The sequence below is a fragment of the Bos taurus genome, chromosome 19, assembly GCF_002263795.3.
Source record: "Bos taurus isolate L1 Dominette 01449 registration number 42190680 breed Hereford chromosome 19, ARS-UCD2.0, whole genome shotgun sequence".
Lineage (NCBI taxonomy): Eukaryota > Metazoa > Chordata > Mammalia > Artiodactyla > Bovidae > Bos > Bos taurus.
The window spans coordinates 21,770,635-21,787,723 of record NC_037346.1 but is presented as its reverse complement, the minus strand read 5'-3'; the positions used below and the strand labels follow the sequence as shown (position 1 = coordinate 21,787,723).

Genomic DNA, 17,089 nt, shown 5'->3' with positions numbered 1-17,089 from the left:
ATGGAGGAGGGGAAACAGTCAGTCAAGGGAAATCAGAGTCATGACTGAGATGGGCATGGTCACCTGGAGAGCATAGCAGGGGCCAGAGAAGGTGCTCGATGAAGACATGTATGAAGAGAGAGGAGGAGTAGGGTCAGAGATGACGGGATGGAAGTGGCCATGGGACTCCTGGCCAAGCGGCCTTCCAGCTACACCTCTGACTTTATCTTCCTGCCCCCAGGAGCTCAATCCCGCAATGGAAGGTGCTGGCTGTGGGCCCTCAACCTTACCCCTTGTACCCACCCCGCCCCCAGCATCTCCTGACCCCAACAGGCCTCCTCCCCGCTCCAGAATTCTTTCTCCTCTATGGCAGAGATCATACCCCATTTAGCTTTGAATGGCCACCAACTAGCCAATGTTTCCCGTTGTATCTACAGGATAGGTGGGGCATGTGTTGAATGAATAGATAAATAAGTGAAGAATCTACTCCAATTCCCCAGTAATCATTTTTTGCAGTATTAAGTGCCACCAACAGTTCCTGGCACAGAGAAAATGCTTGAACACTTTTTCTGAGTGAAAAGACATATAACTTTTCTTGTCATCTAAGATCCCCAAGTCACTCCTAGCCTCTTCTCTCCTTCTCCTCTGCCACACGGAGTCCCCAGTCCCTTCAAAGTGTTCTAGCTCATCTCTTACGAGGATTCCTTCCTCTGCTCCACCCTCTTCGCTGTTGTAATTGAGGCCCACAGCAACCTAGTCCCCACTGGATTCGGACTGCCCTCTGCCTCTCTCTCCTGCCTCCACTGCACTCAGAGTCAGATCAGTCTTCCCAGAATGCCAGCCTACACCTGATGCTTATCAAAGACTTAATACTGCAAAAAGTGATTACTGGGAAATTCAAGTAGGTTCTTCATTCGTTTATTCATGCAACACATGCCCACCTATCCCGTAGATACAGTGGGAAACAAGCATTCGATAGCCCTTACTTTCATATGGCTTATAATCTAGTGGGAAAGAAACACGTTAAAACCAAAGCCAAGGATTTCCCTGGTGGTACAGTGCATAAGAATCCGCCTGCCAATGCAGAGGACATAGGTTCGATTCCTGGTCTGGGAAGATTCCACATGCCACGGAGCAACTAAGCCCACAACTACTGAGCCTGTGTGCCCCAACTGCTGAAGCCCACTTGACCTAGAGCCTGTGCTCTGCAACACAGAGAAGCCACTGCAGTGAGAAGCCCACACTGCAACCATAGAGTAGCCCCTGCTTATCACAACGAAAACCCAGCACAGCCAAAAATAAATACATTACAGCAAACAAACAAAAACAAAAGCCGAGTAAGTATCAATATATGACTATAAAGTGTGATGGGGTCCAGCTTATTCTTTCCTTAAACACCTGCAATGGCTCCCAGCACCTCTCCCCACCCTTCTGATCTCTCCAACAGCCATCTGCCTTTCCAACAGGCCAGAATGCTCCAGCCTCCAGACTTTGGTTCTAGCTGACCCTGCTACCTGTAATGCCTTCTCCCACGTGAGCACTTCTCTCCTGAAGGCACAGCTGAAGGCCCTGGCCCTGCAGCTTCGGCTCTCAAGGAGGCAGTCCGCTGCCCCTGACACATGCCTGATCTTGTTACCTGCCCGGTGATTTTGCAGGGCCACCTGTATCTTGCTCCTCCGGAATCCGCCCCCTCTCCCCACAAAGCCCAGCACCACGTGATGCTCCTGACATGTGGGCACCTGACACTTATTAAGCCTTGTAAGTTCTTTCCACTCTCTCATTCAGCTTCATTGCCCTCTCAAATACCTCTCCGACGGGGGTACTATATTTTTCCATGATACAAATGGAAACAAACAAATAAGACTTAAAAAGAGGGAGGGGACCAGTCCAGAATCACATAGCCAGAAGGTGGCAGAGCTGGGACTCCCTTCTCCTCCCAGGTCCTTGAACACCAAATTCAGGGCTCATCTCCTGCTCTGATGATTCCCTCACTCTTATGTTCCTTTGTCAAGCTTCAGATGCTTACCTAGAATCTCAAACAGTTCCCTCTTTGGGCATTTAAGCACATACCCTTAGCATAAGCTGAAGCTATGCCAAGCTTCATATTTCTGAAGCTATCAGAAATCTCCTGGGTCCCAGGAGAGCTGCTTCCTGCCTGCTGCTTGGCTGCCTAGCAAGTTCTCACAGGCCTTGCTACCCTTTCCCCAGGTGAGGAACTCTTGATCTGCTATCAGCAAACCAGTTAGCAATTTTGCTGGAGGCAGTCTTTCCCAGAGTCTCTGAAATAAAACCTGATCTTATAATTGGACATTCTGCCAAAGATGTCTACCTCCTCAGCCACAAAGCCTGCGACTATGCCACCTTAGTGGCAAAAGGGAATTTGCAAATGTGACTATGGATTTTTAGGTGGGGAGGTTATCCTGGGATTATCAGATAGAGCCCAGGTAAGAGACCTTTTGGGGTTTCCCAATGGCTCAGTGGTAAAGAACCTGCCTGCAAGGCAGGAGCCACAGGAGACACGAGTGTGATCCCTGGGTCGGGAAGATCCCCTGGAGGAGGGCATGGCAACCCACTCCGGTATTCTTGCCTGGAGAATCCCAAGGACAGAGGAGCCTGGTGGGTTACAGTCCACAGGGTCGCAAAGAGTTGGACATGACTGAAGCAACTTAGCACAGCACAGCATGCATGCCAGAGACCTATGAGCAGGAGACAAGAGGGTCAGGGTCAGAGAAAAGGCGACTAGCTCACAGAAGGAGAGAGAGAGGGGATGGGGGCGGGGACAGGGAGAGATTGAGTGAGAAACTGAAAGATGTGACACTACTGGCTTTGAGGACAAAGGATGGGACCACGAGCCAAGGAATGCAGGGGCCTCTAGAAGCCAGAAAAGGCAAGGGAACAGGTCATCTTTCCTAGAGCTTCCAGGAGGAATGCAGCACTCCTGACCCTTGAGACTTGCAAGAGAATAAATCTGTGTAGTTTTAAGCCACCAAATGTGTGGTAGTTGCTTTTGGCAGCATTAGGAGACCAGTATGGGTGCCAAGGTTCAGGGAAAAACAATAGTTACTTATCGATGGCTTCACAAGTACCAGGCACAGTTCTAAGTGCTTTCCGAGGATTAACTCTCTGGAATCCTGCAGTCTGGATGGTGTTATCATTATCCCTCTGAGGCACAGAGAAAGGAAACTGCCAGCTGTCTAGAGCCATGAGAATCGCAGGCAGGCAGCACCACCTCCGAGACTGGAGCTTGGAGCAGGGCCCACAGGCCCTGGAGGCGGAGGTCAAGGTCAGACCCTGCTGCTTCTGCCTGACAAGTGGGAACTAGCCCTCTATGTTGGGGGCCAGCACTTCCCTCCTGTATCCCATTCCCTTCCTGTTCCCTGCCAACCCGGGATGTGCCCAAGGGCTTGGCAAACACGCTCTCCAGAAGTCACTTGGGGGCACAGTGTGAGCTTAACTGTAGGCCTGGCTGGACAAAGTCCAGGGTGAAGAGCTGGTGACTCATGGCTCCCACCAAGCCTTTACATTCCACCCCAGGCACGAGTACAGGCCCTGGGGTCAGCCCCCATGACAGCCCAGTGCAGCAGGACCCCCTCCTCATGAGACTCCAACCTCGGAGTCCAATCTTGAAAGAATCCCCCCAGATGCAGCAAGTAGTCACTCCCAAGCAGCCCCACTCTGGGCTGTATTCATTCTGATGTTTTGGCTGGTGAGGGGATGGAGGCAATGGAAAAGGATGTGAAATTAACCATTTTACCAACAGCTAACCTGTTCTCAGTTAACACCCCAATCCTCTTCCATCTTCACTTTCCTCAGACCCCACCTGTTCCTGGTTTGGAGTTGCCTGGAAATTCACAATTCCTTTTTCAGTCCTCCTGGGGCTACTCTCATCCCATAAAACACTAGGCCCCAGGATTTCCCTGGTGGTCCAGTGGTTAAGACTGTGCTCCCATTGCAGGGTGCCTGGGTTCAATCCCTGGTCAGGGAACTAACATCCCGCCTGCCGCACGGTGTGGCCACAAAACAAAAAAGCCACCAGGGCTCAGCATCCATTCACTCATACCTCACTGTGTGCCCAGCACTGGGAAAAAAGGGGAGAGGACAGTCTTGACCCCCAAAGACCCCCCCAGAGGTGCCTACATGCCCAGAATCACCGGGGGGAGTTCTCGGGAGTTCAGGGCCCCCACAGCCTGTGCCAGGCTGCCTGCCAGTCCTGCACACAGGGAAGCTGCCTTCTGGGCGACACTGTCCCCACTTCCTCCCCAAGCAGAGCTTATGAAACTCAGCAGCCATGGTGGGCTCGATCATGGCCAGCATTTTACACAATCTGCTGGGCTGGAAGGCTGTCACAGCCTGAGGCCCCAAATCCAAGAGGTTAAGTCACTCTGAAGGGGACAGTAGCTGCAAGTTAGGCTCAGCTGGCTCTGGCCTGGTCTTCTACAGTCTGGGCTAAATAAAGCCTCCAAGGCTTTGGCTGCAGGCCAAATCAAGACACTGTCTCTAGGAGCCTTAATCTCCTCCAAGACAGCAATGTGGGCTGAACAGGCAGGACCACCTTAGGCCAAGTGGCTCTGCAAACAGCAGAACTCAGCCCATTGGCCACACTAGTATGCAAGGGGCAAGGAGGTGGCGGTGGGGCTGTCTGGCCAGAGTCGATGCCACTGAGTCTAGGCGCTGGGTCCATGCCAAGCATCAGCCTCAGAATAGCTGGCCCCTCCCTGAGTTGAGTCGATGCAGGGAACTCAGCCATTCTCTCCTCTTCCCAGCCCTAGGCACCGGGAAGTTCTCTTTCAGTTAGTTCCTCAGCAGAATGGAAGGCAGAGGACAGGGGCCACTGCTGGGGGACTCTCCTGAAAGGCGGAGCCCCATATTCCGGGCTCCCTGCTGTCTGAAGCCACAGGCAGGCCCCACGGGATCCAGCAATACTTCACATCCCACATCTCTGCAGTTGTGTCATACTCACATACCACCAGCATGCTTGCTTAATACTGTTCTTTACAACTGGCTTCTAAAAGCACAGCCTTGGGCTTCCCTGGTGACTCAGAGATAAAGAATCAACCTGCCAATGCAGGAGATACGGGTTCAATCCCTGGTCCAGGAAGATCCCACATACTGCAGAGCACCTAAGCCCATTACACCACAGCCACTGGGCCTGCCTCTAGAGCCTGGGAACCACAAGCGCTGGAGCCCATGTGCTCTAGAGCTTGGCTCCCCAACAAGAGAAGCCACCACATAAGGAGCCCACAGACCACAACTGGAGGGTAGCCGCTGCTCGCCGCAACTAGAGAAAAGCGTGTGCAGTAACAAAGACCCACACAGCCCAAAAGAAATAAAATAAGTGAAATTAAAACAAAAACAAAAACACAGCCTTATCCCAAGCATTATATTTGAACACACAGGAAAGATGTACAAGTCAAACCCGCACCAGCTGCGGTGGAAGCTCGGCGTCTTAACCACTGGACCACCAATCAAGTTCTTATTTTTTTCCTAAGATACATTAAAATGTATGCTTAACTGTTAAAATGCAAAATCTATATGTAGGTGCTACCTAAAATCATCTCTCAAATCATCTCATCTGTGGTTCACACTTCAGGGAAAAACCTGAGTAGGAAACACAGGCACGGCCATGGCTACACATGGTCAGGGGGAGCAGAGATTTGGACAAGTGAAACAGAAACACAGGCAGTTGAAAATCCATTAAAAATCGGCACAGAATTCACCTGAGGAGTTAATCTGCATTACAAAAGGATTAAAAAATTCCTGACAATCGAGTTCCTTTAAATAGCAGCTTTTACATAGCAAGGCCTCTATCAGCCCAAGGTACCTTTAAATAGAATCGTATGTAAGATTTGGAGGAGGTTCATAACACCTTACGGAGGGGGGCGATGCCGCTCTCGGTATTCATGCATTATTCTTAGTTTATAGACTATTAACTCCCCAAAGGGAGGTGTGAGTTGAAACACATTCCAAGCTCCAGCCCCAAGCTCCATGGAGAAAACCACGGCCATCTTCATACCTGTCCCCTGGGCAGGATGAAGCATCTCAGAAACTACACTGAAAACAGGACTGATTTGACCTGTATAATAGGACTGGTGTTTGGACACTGTTGAAGGTAAGTACTCCTGAAGTAAAGTAATAGCAGCAAAGAGAGAACGGCCCTGGACTCCTACCAGGTGTCAAGAAGAGTCTACCAAGCAGGAGTGTGCCAAGCCCGGGACAGAAGCACACCGTCCAGAAAGGAGACTTGACCTCACAGGTGTACATGCCCACCCCCACACCCACACCCATCCCTGACTCAATGAGAAGCGTTCTCTCCTAATCTGAATTTAGTACCCTTTTATCAGAACCCTTCTCCTGGCTCTGCCTATTTTCTCTTTATATTCCTATTATCTGGGCACTTGCCCCTTGCTCTGAACTCTTTATGAGAGAGGATCAAGTCTTTCTCATCTCCTCTCCTCCCCAGTGCCAGGCATCCTGCTTTGACTAGAACAGAACCTGAGTGTTTGTTGAATGAATCAGTGAGCTTTCTGCCTGCTTTTCCCTCTATAGATGGCCAAGCCTGGTGGTGGTGAAGGGCTTCCTAGATGTGTTCAGGTTGAGACAGGGGGCCTGGAATTCTCCAACACTCAGGAAAGGGCCCTTCTCCCTGGAGTCAGGTAGGTACAGGAACACTGTGGCGGCAAGGCAGAGGGGAGGACTCAGCCAGGCACTCACAGGGCTCCTCTGGGAGGAACAGCATTTTTAGGTGTGATGTGTGCCTAAGCCCCCATGGCATCCACATGCTTCCTTCTTACAAGGCCAGGGACATCGAGCCTCACTCAACCCACCAATCCACCGGACACCAGCCACACAGCAGGCTCTGTGCAGTGCCCACCATGAATACAAGAGGGCTCTGCCCTCGAGGAGAACAGAATCAAGGAGGCGGAGTCTGGAGTTCCAAACAGAATGAAATATGGGCTAGGCTGGAATAAACCAGGGAGGAGACCCATAAGGCGGCACAGGAGTGGGGTCCCATCTGTACTGGGGAGGGCGTCTCAGGGAAGGACCATTAGGAACCCACGTAGGTCCCATCCCACAAACCACTAAACTCCCAGCAGGTGCTCTTGGTTCATAACCAGACTTTTCCCCATCCTGTTCCTGGGATGGCTGGTCAGACCCCAAGGGCAAGGCCTCAGGGGCCCAATTCGAGACATGACTTACTCCAATGTGCCAGGCTAGCACCAGATGAGCAGCCCAGGGGTGGGCATCAGCCACTGCCAGCCTCCCATTATAGCTCCTCTCTGCCCCACACCCAGGCCTACAGCTACTGCTCCGCCCCTTCCACACATCAGCCATCTACCGTGGGCCTGCAGTCTATTTTTACCTCCATTAGCTCCTCCTCGGAACCAGACTGTAGCCCGGATGGGGCAGGGCTCTGATGCCCATCTTACAGGAGGGACAAAGGGGCCCAGGGAGGCTCAGTGACAGTTGCCTCCTGCCCACAGCAAGGCTCTGTGCACCAAGCCCTCTGGGGTGAAGTGCTGCCAGGGCAGACGGGCCGGGGCCCACAGACAGGCGCTCTGTGTTAGGTAGCCTGGCTTGCAGCCTGCAAACTCCCTGCCAAACGTTCTCACTGGCCCTCCCTTCAAGCCGCAGAATAGGGAGGAGGTGAGCAAAACACTGAGGTCAGAGATCTTAGAAGCGGGCCTAGGTGAAGGAAAGGAAGAATATAGTGTGGTGTGCAGCACTGGTGTGCTTTCAAGGGGAAGCCCAGCCCCTGGGGCGCAGGTGAAGAGAAGGGAGGGGGTCTGAGGCAGTCCCGCCCCTCCCACTCTACCTTCAAGGCAACTTCTCCAACGACACAAGGGCACCACTGCAGAGAATGCCCACAGCCCAGCGTCGGTGGGCTGTTATGCTTCCTGCCAGTGCCCACCTTGGGTAAAGTGCCTTATCCACCCAGCTCTGGCCTCCAAGTGGGCTGTTTCCTCCCCTTTTCGGCTCATCCAACTCTTTTCCTTCAAGGAAGCCCAGTGACCCCTGGTTCTGGATCCCTCCAAACACCCGGAGCCCTGGCCCAGATGCTCCAAGTCTCCTAGCTGGGAAGAGCAAGGGTCCCCTTGGCCTGAACTTCCCACTGCACTTATCCCCCTGCTGCCATGGAAACAAGGAATTATAGCTTTCTGGTTTCAGGTCAGTCGACTCCTGGGGAGGGGGGGTGGGGGGCGGGAAAGCAGGCTCACACCCCTGGCGTGCCCCCCAGGTGACTCATGTCACTGCCAGAGAAAAAGCCACCGCCACCCCCGGCCCCCGAGCTGGTCTGGGGAAAGCCAGCAGCCACTCCCCTCCGAGGACAACTGGTCCAAGGGGAGGAGGCCGGCACTGCACCTCTCCCCCGGGAAAAACTGCCCAGAGCACAGCCCCTCGCATCCCCTGACGGGCGGGCGGCCGGGCGCCGGACCCCTCTCCGGTTGGGGTGCTCCAGCTCAGCCACGAGGCTGGTGCGCAAACCAGCCATTTCTGCAGTCAGAGCTGCGAGCCCTGCCCCCTCCCCCGACAAGCATCCAGGGCGTGTCACGTTCCCACCTTCACAGTCACCAAGAAGGGGGACCCTGAGCTGGGGCTGGTCGGGGTTCCCAGCTCGCACTCCTCCAGCAGAAACACATCTTCATCCTCCAGGACCTTGTCCAAAAAGCCTATCGCCTCCTCTTCCTCTTCCATGGCAGCCGGAGCCGCGGAGGGCAAACAGGAAGCGGGGTCCCGGCGGCAGCAACGGCAGCAGCCGTGGCCGCCGGCGCCCGGGAGGGAGCGGGGCGGGCCGGCGGGGACGGGAAGAGCGCGCGGGGCAGGCCTACACCAGCACGCGGGCCTCCCCGGAGTCCGTCCTGGCGCCGGGCCACCGGCTGCCGATGAAAGGGTCCATTATGAACCTTCTCGGGCCGCCGGCTCCCGGCCCTCCCGGAGAAAGGGGAAGCGGGGCGGCCCCGCGGGTCCTGGCCGCCTCTTGCGGGGAGCTCCAGCCGCCGCCGCCGCCGCCGCGATCCTGGGGCCCGCGCGCCCCTGCCCGCCGTGCGCGCCGGCTCTCCGGGCAGGCGGGGCCCCGCTCCCCGCGCCGCTCCCAGCCCGGCCCGGGCGCCCCGCCGCCGCCGCCAGCCGCTCGGATCCCGCCCTCCTGGACGCCGAGGCTCGCGTTCGCTCTCAAGGCAGGAAATGCACGACTCGACGGGCGAGGTGGAGCCGTTCCCCTCTCTGCGGTCGCCGGGCCAGCCGGCCGGCGGGAGGCTCCGGGAGCGCGGAGGAGGGGCGACGAGGCCGCAGCCGGGCCGGGCGCGGAGGGGAGGTCCGCTTCCCAGAGACAGGCTTTTATTTACAGCCCCTCACCGGCCCCGCGGGCTGGGCGGGCCGGCGGGCGGGGGCGGAGCGGAGGAGCAGCTGCCCGCAGGGCCTCGCGGGCCCCCGGGCCAACCTCGGTGTCACCTTGGGATGCCGACCAGCCCCTAGTCACTTCCGCCCCAGGCTCTGACACCTTTAGGCCTGGTGAGAAACCATAGTTTCCATCGCCACCGTGGTTGGGGCTTTGTGCAAAGGAGGCCTGACCTGCTTTCCCGAGGCAGAAGCACAAGTGCCAGCCAGGGGTTGCAGCGGGGACCGCTTGGGGCCGCCAGAGGTACCACACCTCTTTCTTACAGATGCTGCTGAGATTAGCAGCACCACACCTCTTTGGGGCTCTTCTCCTTCAGGAAGGGCCTCTGGGCCCAGTAGAACCAGCCCCGCAGAGAAGGGTACACTGAAGCCAGGATCACGAGCATCGCCAGCCCTGCCCATCCCAGCCTGATTCCCCTGGCTTCCCATGCTTCCAGAAGCTAAATGCATCCGCACATCCCCGGGTCCCCCTGGCCCCATCCAGAGATGTATCAATACATCCACCTACTCTTGCCGGGAAGGAGTTTCAGGGCGGCAGCTGGGAAAAGCTTTCACAACACAACATCTAGGACAAAGGTTGCAAACTCCAGGCCCCAGGAGGGTGTGGGTAAGATCGGTTAGTGAATGAGCCAGGTAGGGACCAGGTGAATTCAAGAAAATGTCACTCAGCTCCAGCTGCTGGCTGCCAGGGGCAGTGCAGGCTCACGGTTGCCCCCACCCCCTCCACCCCGGATCTTGGATTGTTCCAGAGAAGCCGGAATCTGGATTCTTAAGTGAGAGCTCTCAATTTAAAAATGATGGCAGAGGGACTTCCCTGGCAGTCCAGTGGTTAAGACTTCCCCTTCCAATGCAGAGGGTGCAGGTTCCCTGGCCTGGGAGCTAAGATCCCACATGCCAAAAAACCAAAATATGAAACAGAAGCAATGCTGTAACAAACTCAACAAAGACTTTAAAAATGGTCCACATCAAAACAATAAAAATAAAAAATAAACCATGGCAGAAGAAACAAGGTGCAGTCTAAATGAAACATCTGTGCACTGAATCAGGCTTACAGACAAGACTGCTGCCTTCTTACAACTGGTTGTTTCTTTGAGAGAAGTTTGGGAGTGTGTGTGTGTGTGTGTGTGTGTGTGCGCACGCGTGGGTGAGGGTGGGGGGGTGGGGAGAGGGTGTTGGAGGATGGTCCTGAATATTACCTCTGTCCCATTTCCTCCTGGTATCTTGGAATCAAATTCAGCTTCACACATGATCAGTCTACCACTTTGTAAACCTGTATAGTAAGTGCCACCAACCAGGCAGGTCAAGTGAACACTCTGGATTCTGCGTAATGAGCCCTGAAGCTCCAACTCCTTTCAAGCACCCCCCACCTGCCCCCATCCTGCCAATCTCCCACCAGCCCCCAAACTATGTCTCTAGTCAGGGATTTGTGCTTCTAGCTCACAAGTGACTCTCAGTACACAGTTGCCAGGACCAGCCAGTGTGGTTCTTAATGACGCAGTGTCTAAGTTGTCCCTAATGCCTTGTGTGTCTACCAGGACCTCCTTATGTGATGGTGCATCCCCGTCTGGTGGCAGGTGTATGGCCAGAGAGGGAAGAGTCCAGCTCTTTGGGACTCATTTGGAAATGCATTCCACAGTGGGGTCAACCATGGGCCACCCTGGGCCCACCTGGGGTCATCACCTCTCCTTCCAACTGAGTATCTCAGCTGAGAATAGGGTCCTTGGTTGAGCCTCCAGGCTGGGTGGAGAGGTTGAGGAAGAGGGAGGAGGGAAAAGGAGAGAGGTGGACGTGGTTTCTCATCCCAACTTCCCCCAAAATCTTTGAAAGTTATGATCTCTAGGTGGGGCTCCTGCCATTCTATTACAGCTGAAAACCTGTCTTCTCCAGTAAAAGATTTCTCCCTGTCACTGTAGCTGAAATACAGACCAAGGGATTTGGCGTAAGTTCTCTGGGGCCTCAGGGCTGACGGGGTTCCACACGGGCACACCCCACCCTACACCCGCCCTCTCCATCAGTCCCTGTCCCTGCCCTGGCTGGGTTATATATAGCCAGGGCACATCAGAAGAGCCACAATTCCTCATCTGGTGTGGGCGGGTGAGGCTGTTCTCAGGGCTTGGGAACAACCAGGGCTGGCATTCCCCAGGGCAGAAGTGTGCCAGCCCAGGGCTCTGTGCCAGTCTCCCACCCTGCAGGCTCCAAGTGCATGGCATATGGGGCTGCCCTCACTGGTCGGACAAGCAGGTGGCATGGGAGAAGGGCCTAACAGCCCGGGGGCCCCCCGTCTGCCTTCCCCCACCCAAAGGAACATGAGGGGCCCTGAGGGGGTCTCCTAGAAGTATCCCCCTCTGTTTCCCCAGGCTCCTCCCCAGCAGGGCAGGATCGACACCCACTTCTTCTGAACCCTGAAACCTCAGAAGCTGCTCCCTGAATATCCAAATATCTCCACTCCACCAGTCCTGGGGTTGGCTGGAAATTCCAGTGAGTAACTCGAGTGCCCTTCCATCTCCCCTGGGCACACAGACTCCACTCAAAGGCCCTCAGTCCTGCCCCTGGTGGGAATGACTCACAAGTCCCAGGGGGTATCCCCTCCCTTTCCCTGGCCCGTGCCCTGAGCCAGCCCTGGACCGGGCTTCCTCCCTGTGTCCTCTGCAGCTCTGCCTGCTCCGCCTAGCTCCTGATCCTCCTCTCCAGAGAAGCCGCCTGCTCCAAAGGCCTCACAGCTGCTGTATTCCCAAGTCACAGGCCCCCTTCTCTACTCCTTGGCCTCTGCGGTCTAGATGCTCTTAAACACCTCAGCTCCCATGGCCGTGTCGATGCTGCCTCTGACCACTCTGGTTTAGGCTGGCCCTTCTCTCTCCTGCTCCCTAGAAGATGGGAGTCACCCAGTTGGACCCAGGCCTCTGCACTTTGCTCTCTACCCTTGGGGAACTCATCCCCTGTCGCTGCTAGCCTGTCCCCATCTGCAGCCCCAGCGCCCTGCTCTGCTCCCAGCGTGATATCTGGGCTGTCAGCTGGTTCTTCTCACTTGGAAGCCCCACTGGCAGCCCCTCAAACGCCACTTCTCCAGACCCAACGAGCCTTCTCCGTCTCCCACCCAGCTTCCCCTTCTGGCTCCTCCACTTCTGTTGGTGGGGTCACCATCTTGTGACTGTTCCTTCCCTCAGGCCCCACATCCTTTTTACCAAGTCACTTAGTGCTTCCTTCTTTTCCTTTTCCAAAGCCACCACCCCAAGCAGGGTTTGCAGCATCTCACACTACACAGCTGCAATAATATTCCTCTTTGACTCCTGATCTTGTCTGTCCATCTGACGGTTCATTCATACCCAGAGAAGGCCTGGCATTACAAATACACAAACCTGGGGGACACAGCCCTTGCTATTAGAATGCTCTCAACTCAAACTTCCCTGGTGGTCCAGTGGTTAAGACTCCAAGCTCCCACTGCAAGGGCCATGGGTTCAATCCCTGGTTGGGGAGGATCCCACGCATGCCTCACGGCAAAAAAATGAAAACGAGGAATGCTCTCAACTCAACTCAGAGAGGGTGACGGGCCTATAAACAGATGAGGCAGTATTCTCACTGGTCAACACAGCGGGAACAGAGGACAAAGGCACTAATCCTGCCTGAGAGGAAAAGCTTCACAGGAGAGTGGTTTCTGAGCAGCATCTTGAAAAGGGGAAGGGTTTCCAGGCAAAGGGAGGAAAATGTTTTGCAAGGAACCCCAGGAAACACAGCAGGAGGACAGAAGAGAAAACGGGCAGGTGATGAACTTGGAGGGGTAGCGGGAACCACTTCGTGGAGGGCGAGGGGCATGGGCTCCCCCATGGGCAAGGGGCACAGACTGAGATTTCGGACACCTGCCAAGCCTACACTTTTCCAAGCCACCAACAGTTTACTCTCCCCAAACCCAGCAGCCTTCTTTCACACTCTTCTCCATCCCCTCATTCCCTTCCCCCTCCATCAACAAGTATCTATTCATTGCCCACAGTGCCTGCCAGGCGCTGGGGTAGCGCTCAGAACGTAGCCACCGTCAAGAGCATTTGTCTACCTCCGTGGAGCTGACGGTCTCAGGGACAGACTGGCCACTGCTCGCCAAGGTAGGGCCAGGGGAAGGGTACAATCTCAGAACTATTGGGCTGAGGTACAACCCTTTCAGAAAGAATCACTCGGAAATATCTATTGTGATTTAAAATGTTCACACCCTCTGACTCAGCACCTCCACTTTAAGGGATTTTTCTGCAAAAACATTTCTACAAGGGCTCAAAGATCTCTGCACAAAGATGTTCACTGCAATGATGGTTAAACCAGTGAAAGACTGGAAACAGTCCAAATGTCCATTTGAAGGGGACTGGCCAAGTGAATTATGGTACATCCGTTAAAAGAAGCACTACATACAGTTGTGAAGGAGAATGAGGTAAGTCTTTAATTACTGATATGCAAGATGCCCAAGACTTATTAAGTAAAATAACCAGAGCAAATTGCATAAAGTATCAATAGTATGATCCAACTTTAAAAAATATATATATGCTCACACACATATACACACTTTAGAGAAAGAAATGGCAACCTACTCCAGTATTTTTGCCTGGAAAATCCCATGGACAGAGGAGCCTGGCAGACTACAGTCCTTGGGCTCGCAGAGTTGGACACGACTTAGCGACTAAACAACAATATATACATATATACATATATATAGAATGTGCTTATATATGTATAATGCATATATAATGTATTTATATATTAATATATAATGTATAAGTAAATATATATATATTGTATAATGTATTTATAAACATACATAGAAATGTATCTTATGTATATAATATCTCACTTGAAAAAATAAGGAAAAATATACAACCATCTCTTAACAGATATTCTCTCTATAAAAGGAGACTTAAGGAGACTTTCACTTTCCATATTATACATTTCTATAAAATTAGAATTTTCCGTGATATAACCAAAAAATAAAGAAGTTAAAAAAAGAAGTGTGTTAAGTGCTACAATTGGGAAAGTAGACTGAGCTCTGGGGGCATAAGACACGCACATCTGATGCGGCAAAGGGGAGTCACAGGAAGTTCTCCAGAGAAGGTGGCCTTAAAACTCCTACCTGGGACTTCCCTGGTGGTTCAGTGGTTAGGACTCCACACTTCGACTGCAGCGGGGGCAATAGGATCCCCGGCTGGGGAACTAAGATCCAGCATGCCACAAGGCACAGCCAAAAGATTAAAACAACAACAAAACTCCTCCCTGAAAATCAACAGTGACCAGCCATGCCAGTGGTGACACGCGGACAGGCAGGATAGCATGAGGCACAGTGAAACGAGTTCAGTCTGGGTGGCAAGGCTTCATTCACTCAACCAGTACTTACTGGGCATCTCTGACGTGCCAGGCACAGTTCTAGGTACTAGAGTTTGCAATGAGCAAACATTTCAGTACAAAACTGACAGAGCTCCATGGCAGAGCTCATGTTCTAGCTGGAGGGCTGGTGATGAGGTTGCAGAGGTGGGCAGCAGTCAAGTGGTCAGGTTAGGCATGGCCTTGACAGCATTGCTAAGGGCAGGCATGGAAAAATCTGACTGGGAGTGACCGGACAGCGTTTCAATGTGTCCCTCCCGCTGACATCAGATTACTCTTTCTAACACATTGCTCACTCTGTGTCCAGCAGGAAGCCACCAAGTCAGCCCAAACAAGGACAGTGGGGCCCTTGCTGATGACTCAACTGATCACACTGTTGACAACAACCACCTCTGCTGTTTGCTGTCCCCTGAAAGGGCCAGGCGCAGTCTCGCCTCCAGGCCTGATCCTGGCTTGGAGCCCCCGCTCCCTCTTCTCTGCTTATCCCTGGCCCCTCCTACTTCCTTAGCAGGAACTCAAGCCCCACCCCTATGTTTTCCAGAGCTCGTCAGACCCTGGGCCAATGAGAACTGACCCCGGGGCCGGTGCCACGAGTAGACCCAGGGCCAGCATCCACCGCAGATACAATCAGGTTCATCATCTTGATAATCAGCCTCCTCCCTCTGACTTCCCTTTTTCTGCTACAGCAGAAGTCACTACAAACATCCCAGAGAGTTCAATCACATGAAGCAAATGTTGGATATAAGCCAGTACACGACACTGTTTATACAGTAAAACAACAACAACAACAAAAAACTCTCCTGGACTTTAGACTGGAATCCTTGTTCTGCCTCTTACCAGCTGTGTGACCATGGGCAAGTCATTCAAACTCTCTAGGCCTCGGTTTCCTCATCTGTAAAATGGGGATAAGTCTAACACCAACTCTAGGTTTGCTGAGGGCTTCCCAGGTGGCACTAGTGGTAAAGAACCCACCTGCCAATGCAGGAGACATAAGAGATGCAATTTCGATCCCTGGGTCAGGAAGGTCCCCTGGAGGAGGGCATGGCAACCCACACCAGTATTCCTGCCTGGAAAATCCCATGGACAGAGGAACCTGGTGGGCGACAGTCCATGGGGTCACACAGAGTCGGACACGACCGAGCGACTTGCATATTGCATAGCATATATGCCAGGTCTGCTGGGAGGACTTGTACACGTGGGGCAGTGTCTGGCATGTGTCGAGTCCTTGGCAGGCACCAGCTATTCTCCTCTCCTTTGGCAGGGGTGCTGGGCTGTGGAGAGTGCAGGAAAGGGGAGCCCTAGCCCAATCCCAGCCTCACCTCCCACCTCGTCCAGTGAACCCAGTGCTCCAGCCCCACCAGACCATTCCCCTCTTCTCACACCTCCAGACGTCTTCCCACATTCCAGAACTTAAACAGCCCCCTTTATCTAGAATGTCCTTCCTGACCAGTGCCCAGGCAGAACACTACCTACTTTCTGAGGCTGCCTCCTCCATGCTGCCTTCCTTGATTCCCGCACCTGAGGCCACATGGCTTCTTCCTTGAGATGCTGTATTAATACATCTCTCAAACCTTGAAATTGAGGGATTGTGTGCATGTGTGTGCATATGTGTGTGTGAAAGGGGGGGATGGTGAGGGGCAATTCCTGTTTATGCCACAGCACCCAGAACAAGAGCTTATAAAAGGTGTGCCCTGGTGGTATAGTGGTTAGGGCTCTGGGCTTTCACTGCCATGGTTTGGGTTCAAAACCTGGTCAGGGAACTGAGATCCTGTAAGCTGCAAGGTGCAGCCAAAAAAAAAAAAGGGTAGGTGCTCAGAAAAACACATAGTGAATAGACTTGACCTCAGGAGGTTTACAGGGCAAGACAAAGGGTCTCCCAAGAAGATAAATCAAGAGGTTCAGGTTGGGTGGATGGTACCTGAGGAAAATGCGCATCCACCGTGACACCCTCCAGAGGGGTCTCTGCCTCCCAGGCATGCCGGGGGAGGGGGATGCTGAGCCACCTCTGCTAGGACTAGAGTGGGGGTGGCAGGGCCCAAGGACAGCCAGAGCTGGGGACCCACGGAGAACTGGGTTCACATCCCAGGAGAGGGTCAAAGAGAACGATCACCTGAGGAGCTGTCCTCCTGGGGATGCAGACTGTGTTTTCACAGTTGCTGTGTCTCTTGGTCCTCCCAGCAGCCCTTCCAGATAGGAGGGATTTATCCTTATTTACAGCTGTGGGACTGGGACTCTACTGGTTGTTTCAACTTACAGAGCCAGGAAGACGTCAATCGAGCGCACCAAGACTTGTCCTGGACAATTGGTAGAGAAGCACGGAGATGAGCAGCCACCACTCATCAGCTCTGGGGCCTCGGGTGGG

At 53.7% G+C, this 17,089-nt stretch overlaps 1 protein-coding gene across 4 annotated transcripts in view; it reads right to left on the bottom strand.

Moving 5' to 3' along the window:
• ABR (ABR activator of RhoGEF and GTPase) overlaps nucleotides 1-17,089 on the bottom strand; it is a 188,498-nt gene that overhangs the window by 75,195 nt on the left and 96,214 nt on the right. Inside the window, exon 1 of one of the 4 annotated variants that reach the window (XM_005220105.5) lies at nucleotides 8,539-9,296. Within the exon in view, the coding sequence (XP_005220162.1) occupies nucleotides 8,539-8,673 (135 nt within the window). The 5' untranslated portion in view covers nucleotides 8,674-9,296. 4 annotated transcript variants of the gene reach the window in all.